General features: G+C 49.4%; 1 protein-coding gene across 1 annotated transcript; it reads right to left on the bottom strand.

Moving 5' to 3' along the window:
* Positions 1-416: 416 nt before the first annotated feature.
* On the bottom strand, positions 417-5,674 carry dact2 (dishevelled-binding antagonist of beta-catenin 2). Its single transcript, XM_049009491.1, has 4 exons — positions 5,071-5,674; positions 3,417-3,549; positions 2,802-3,086; positions 417-2,591 (listed from the first exon to the last, which is right to left on the bottom strand). The coding sequence occupies exons 1-4, from the start codon at positions 5,335-5,337 to the stop codon at positions 778-780; spliced, it is 2,499 nt and encodes an 832-aa protein (XP_048865448.1). The 5' UTR covers positions 5,338-5,674; the 3' UTR covers positions 417-777.
* Positions 5,675-5,922: the final 248 nt, after the last annotated feature.

The raw sequence follows: 5,922 nt of genomic DNA, 5'->3' as shown, positions 1-5,922 counted from the left end.
CCCTTTCCGCATTATCCCATGTCACTCGCCCCCTGTCTATTCATCCAGGGCTACAGATTCTCGAGTAACTACATAAACCACTCATTGTGACGTTGGTCTTCTCTGGCTCCCTTTCTTTCCAGGGCCCAAGAACCATCTACAGAAATTCAAGGCTGTAAAAGGATTTTGGCTCCTTACTGAAATCCAAGGCTTGCTCTTATGCAGGGTTAACAGCCTGTGAAATTAACTCCCAGCCATAAACTCTGGCTAGACCGCCATCACAAAGTGCTGCGAGATTTCCTTCCCCCATGCCGCATAAACGGATCATTAGAGAATTCTTTCAAGGGCAGAGTTAATATACCAAGGATGAAAGTAACCCAATGAGTAGATCTTCACAGAAAGGTTTAATGGGGGAGAGGACTGATACACTGAACACATTCCAAATTAAAGTGTTTTATTTTGAAAACACACTGCGTACATACATGTCAAAAGTTGCTGTGTAGAAACACTAAAGACAAACATGACTACAATTACGATATCTAGGCTCTTGATTAATTACTGGTACTTGCAAGAATATGGATTGTGTATTCATACTTTTTTGATTATGCTTATAGGAAGAAACACTCAGATAATAATCAGGAGCGAAGATCTTTGGCTTCACTTGACTTGTTCCTGATGTTTTAGCAATATAAAGTCAATAGAACCGTCCCACTAGTCAACTGGCAGTCCAGCAATAGGCACACAGCAGTCCAATAGATGACAGCTCTTTATCCCGTGGCAACGACTGGACAGACAGAGCTACACCAGTGTCATCACCTTTAAGGAAGCTGGCTGAAATCTCCGGATCTTCTTCTTTAGGGCTCTAGAGGCCTTGATTCGAAAGCCTGGCTGCTCAGGACAGGACTGGCGCATGGATGCACCGGTTGCAGTTGGTCCAACTGCTGCTTCCGCCCACACCAGACCGCCCTCCTCATCCTCCTCGTCATCATATTCCAGAGAGGCGCTGCTGTCGGAGTCGCCCGGCGACTGGGAACCCTGGCTGGACTCACTGTCGCCAAAGCGGTTAGTGGTGAAGTCACTGAGCTCGCCCTCGCTGCTCTCGGCGATGGTGGAGTGGAAGAGGGACGCCCCATCGGCAGAGTACTCGGACTGTCCTGACTCGCTCGCCGGTGGGTAGTGTGAGGCTGCTGGACAGCGGATGGCATAGCTACTAAAATATGAAGATGAGGGGTGGAGAGAGCGTGGGGGGCCCACCCATGGCCCCGAGCGGGGTCTCACGTTGCGTACAAGCCCTGTCTTGCGTGATGTCCCTGGAACCTCCCTTGACCTTTGACCCTGAGCCACACTAAGAGAAGCAGGCCAGGGACCGGTCTCTGCAGCCGACGGCCACTTCCGGGTCACTTGCTTCTTCCTGCTGGGATCGGCAGACATGCGTTCTATATGAGGGTGCTGTATCCGCAGATTTTTTTTCACCCTGGAGTTGGGTTCCAGTTGGGGCTGGAGGCGAGTAAAATGGGGCATGGAGTTAGACTCAGAGTATAACCGGGCACCTCCATCCAACATGTGGGTGGGTGGATCTCTGGAGACTCGGCCCTCTCCTGCTTGTTTAGGAGCCCTATCTGTGTGTCGGACACCCCTACCATTGGGCTCCTTTTCTCGATCGCAGTACAACTGCAGTTGCTGGTGCTGCTTTGCCGAACGGGGCCTCTCTGAGCTCCGCCTTCTCAGCTTCACAGCCTTCGTCTTCCTGTCTGCCTGCCTGACTTTCACACGCCTTGAGCCAGCTGGCACAAACTGGGCGTGAACAAACTCTGGCTGAGTGGTGTGGATGGTTCCCTCAGGATCGCGCCTTTCCTTGACACTGGAAGTCCTGATCACACTGGGCTTTTTCACAGACCGTGCCATCTCTCCATCCTTGAGGCTGAACTCCTGGCGAGGGTGCTCTCCAGACCCTTCCTTGCCCTCCCTTGGCATGCCAGAGAGGGTTGCGTCCTCCCTGGTCTTAGGTTCATGTACATCTCCTGCGTACGGTTGGCAATATGACGTGGATATGTTCTCAACCTGATTCAGGCAAGAGGAAGAACCGTCACATGACAGTTGGTTGCGTTGGGCAGTTGATGTCTTCTCAGCCTCCAGAGGGAGCTCCTGAGGGCCCATGTAGGGCATCCATGAATTCTGGTCCTTGACAGCTGATGCTCTGTTTCCCACAGCAGGAGCCTCATTCTGATTCTTCACTGGAAGCTGGGGCACTATGAGGTTGCTCTTACTCAAACTGCACTGGAGGATCTTGTTGATGTACCCCACAGGCTTGATCTCCGACCTTTCACCCCCTTCGGGAGTCTCAGCACTTGGGGTGGCTCTGTCCTGGGACTCCAGGGTCTCTGCAGGGACATTGACTTCATTTCCATTCAGGGAGAACATGGGACTCTGGAGGGCCACGGCATGAAGAGGGCTGGGATAACGGTAAACCTCAGCACCACTACGTGAGAGCAGGTCACTTCGGTACTTGGGGTTTACTGCAGTCTGCTGTAGATTGACACACAGGGAAGTCTTCTTTAACTCTATGGACTTGTAAAGTCCCAGACTGGGGGTCACAAGTCTCTCCAAGTCTCCTGTGGGGGAACCACAGCCCAGTTGAGAAAAAGTCATTACAAAAATTTTAGACAAACTAAATTTTACAAGGCTTTTATTTCCTATCACATCAAACTATAAAACAAACCCAGTCCTTGCGGAAAGGTTGCTAAATGTTTCCTGCATTGTTCGCAAGTTAGAAATACCTTGGGATGGGGGGTGTATGAAATCCAAGAGACAGTGTGGCCTACCTGTGGACACTGGCCTGGGCCTGCCCCTATCTGCGACCCCGGTGCGGATCCGGGAGCCAGGCTGGCGTACCCCGCTGACCCTGGGGGGCTCGACCTGTGAGGTGCTCTCGTCGGCAGAGCGGGGGCGAGCAGCCTCTGTTGGCCTGCCTGCTGGCTGGGTGAGCAGGCCAGGACTGCATGGAGTAGGAAATAGGCTGCTCTGGGAGGAGGAGAGGCACTCACTGTACACAGAGGTGCAGGAGTTGGACAGCGATCCCGATCCGCCATCGCTGAGTTCGTAGAAACCTTGAGGGCCATAACAAAGTCATTATAGTCGTTCCATTCAGGAAGCATATACACATTCCAAGATGACAATGATTAGCATCAAATGCAAGCTACTTATTCTTAAACATCCTGAGGTATATCTGCAGACCTCTTCCCAAAGAGTTACATCTATAAAATGTAAAAATGACACCATGGACTTATGTAAAGGACAACCCATTGGGTTTGAGTAATCTGTACGAGATCCATCGTGCCAGAACAAAGACAGTGACCATGAGCATATCAGGACTGGAAGAACCAACACAACACTGTTAGCTTGTCAGCAAGGGTTTGTGTTTGTGTGTCACTTCTCACCGGAGCTGGGTCGGCTGTCGCTCTCCAGATGTTCGCTGGAGGCCTTGCTCACATCCAACTTGAGCTCACTGATCTGCTGGTCGAGCTGCTGCAAATGGCTCTTCAGCCCCACATCCTGTCTGCGCAGCCGCATCTGTAAGGCAACCACAGGTACTTTGGTAAAAATGGTGCATTTGCAGCATACTGAAAACGGGGTCAATCAAGGGTCCCAACATGAGATGAGCCTAAACCGGAAGTAGGAATTGGTGCCCGAGATGCACTTAAATCTTTTCTTTAAGTCAAAGGTCACAGCCTTAAATACTGTACTGGGTCTCACTCTCGTCTCAGAAAAGGTCGTTATATGAACAAACCACACACAACGCTAAGACCCACTCACTCCTCATGCTAGTCACACACCAGCCAACCATGACGGAAAACCCTTCGACCAAGAGCGACATCCTCGCTGCTGTGTGCCCAACACGATTCCTCAGGTTATACGACGCTGGAAAAACAAGGAAGACGTCTGGCTGTTGATTAACAAAACAAGGACAAGGAGCTGGGGAGAGCAGCTCTAGGTGGATAATTCACTTCCCCCCCAACAGCGAATGACCAGCCCATTGTGCAACCTTAGAGGGGCAGAGAGGACAACAGAAACTCATGTTTGTTTAAGCAGCTAAGATCAGTAATGCCCCTGGCCACAGGGGACAGACCATTACTCGAATCCCAATGTTATCACTCTGCCCTGCTCTTAAAGCTCAGTGGGGGAGGGGGAAATTACTGTTTTGGCTTTGCACCTCTGGAGACTTGCACCAGTCTGATAAATATTTGTAAATGGAAACTTTATACAGCTGCTCGTGTCTGTACTACGGTTTGAATAGCCAGGAATCAGTAAAACAAACAAGCCCAAACTCAAATTTCAGACTGCATTATACACAAAGTAAAATTGTACGGAATAAACTTTACCAAATGTCCACAATGTTGTGTAATTTCTCTATCGATAAAAAGATTAATTCATACCATAACTTATTACATTTGGGAGGCTGATTTAGTATCAAGAGCACTGTCTATGCTATCCATAAATAAACTGTAGGTTTTTATATTCTGGTTCTCTTACTCATAAATTAATCCTACAGATAACGCTCAGTTCTTGGCATTTAAACAACACTGCGCAGTGAAATTTCATGTTTTTTTCCTTTAACTTTCATGAAAGTGAGTTAATGATCAGAGATGAAACGACCCCCACCAGCGCACACGAAGGTCCTTCTTCAAGTCCCGGAATGACCCTTGATTTATGACTCCCCGCTACCCCCTGCGGCGCTGCCGCAAAAAAACAAGCCCTTCCTGAAAGGTCAGGCCACTGGATCGTTATCACCTACAAATACAAGTTTATAACCAGGGCCATAATACCGGTAACAGACTTACAGCGCGATCGGATTGCAGATAGTAGAAACATGAGCACTGTGTGATATCCTTCCCAAATGGAGTCTTAATGAATCCATACTGCAATTAAGCAGGCGTTGCCAACAGTGTGACATGCCCAGACTTGGCTGATCCCATTGATAACCCATGTCTGACTGACGGACTTTGAAATATTAATTCACAGCAAATGTGTTGAGGCAAAGTAAACATCGCATTCTGGTAATTTTTAGTCACTGACTGGCAGATGGAAACTTACCAGTTGCTGTTTAAGGGCTGCCAACGTCGCCTCCAGACGCTGCTCTTCATTCCCGATCACCGGTCCATCGGCATCTTGTTGAACGGAGGACAATGGATCTTCATGGTTCATCCGGAGGGCCCAGTGCACCATGTCGCACTGCTTTTCCTTCAGTAAATGCAGCTCCTGCAGACCCGCTAGAGCTGCTTGCAGCCTCTCCCCAACCCTGCCGCGATCGATACTGCCCGCCGCGCTCAGCAGCCCCGGACCGGATTTTCTGCTCAGCATATTAAAGACGGGCGCACAGACATTCGGAAAAAAATAATAAAATTAGAAACCCGAATAGGATGCGAACGGTCGCCTTTTGCACGTACAAAACTCCGTCCAGACGTGCAGTCTTTAAAGACAAGGTTGTGCTCTGATCCTCCCTGCAAACAACCGGCAGACTGCGATGCCACCCAAGACCTCCCTTCTCTGGGGCTGGCGTTACCTGCTTGGGTACCGTGAGCCCCGCCCAGGGGTCTGCACCACCCTGACATGCCCCTTTTCATTAGGGATCATGAGCGCCATTGGCTGGGGATCTGAGCGCACAATGACTCGTACATGCGCATCTGGCGAAAGTTCACCGACCTACTTGTAAAGATAAAAGTCGAAAGATAATCCGACTATTCCAGTTCCGACTATAGATTAAAATTTGAAGTGTCAGTCCTTGGAATGCGCCTAAGTTCCCGAGACGTCCGCTATATTGGTGTGCTTTAGAGATGGGAACAGTCTCAAATTGGAAAAGTTTTCCGGGTATGTTCATCAACAGGCTCCTGTCCTGGATTTGCCTCAAAATAAATACACGAATAATTGAAACTTACTAAAGAATAT

The sequence above is a fragment of the Brienomyrus brachyistius genome, chromosome 3 (assembly GCF_023856365.1).
Source record: "Brienomyrus brachyistius isolate T26 chromosome 3, BBRACH_0.4, whole genome shotgun sequence".
NCBI lineage: Eukaryota > Metazoa > Chordata > Actinopteri > Osteoglossiformes > Mormyridae > Brienomyrus > Brienomyrus brachyistius.
The sequence above is the reverse complement of the archived record's forward strand: the minus strand, read 5'-3'. Positions and strand labels throughout refer to the sequence as shown.

Excerpts from the sequence above, each read along its gene's own strand:
- dact2 (XM_049009491.1), bottom strand. The coding sequence starts at position 5,337 with ATGCTGAGCAGAAAATCCGGTCCGGGGCTGCTGAGCGCGGCGGGCAGT. Across the intron at positions 3,550-5,070 it reads CAGCCCTTAAACAGCAACTG|ATGCGGCTGCGCAGACAGGA; the intron begins GTAAGTTTCCAT and ends GTTGCCTTACAG. Across the intron at positions 2,592-2,801 it reads GCCCAGGCCAGTGTCCACAG|GAGACTTGGAGAGACTTGTG; the intron begins GTAGGCCACACT and ends GTTCCCCCACAG.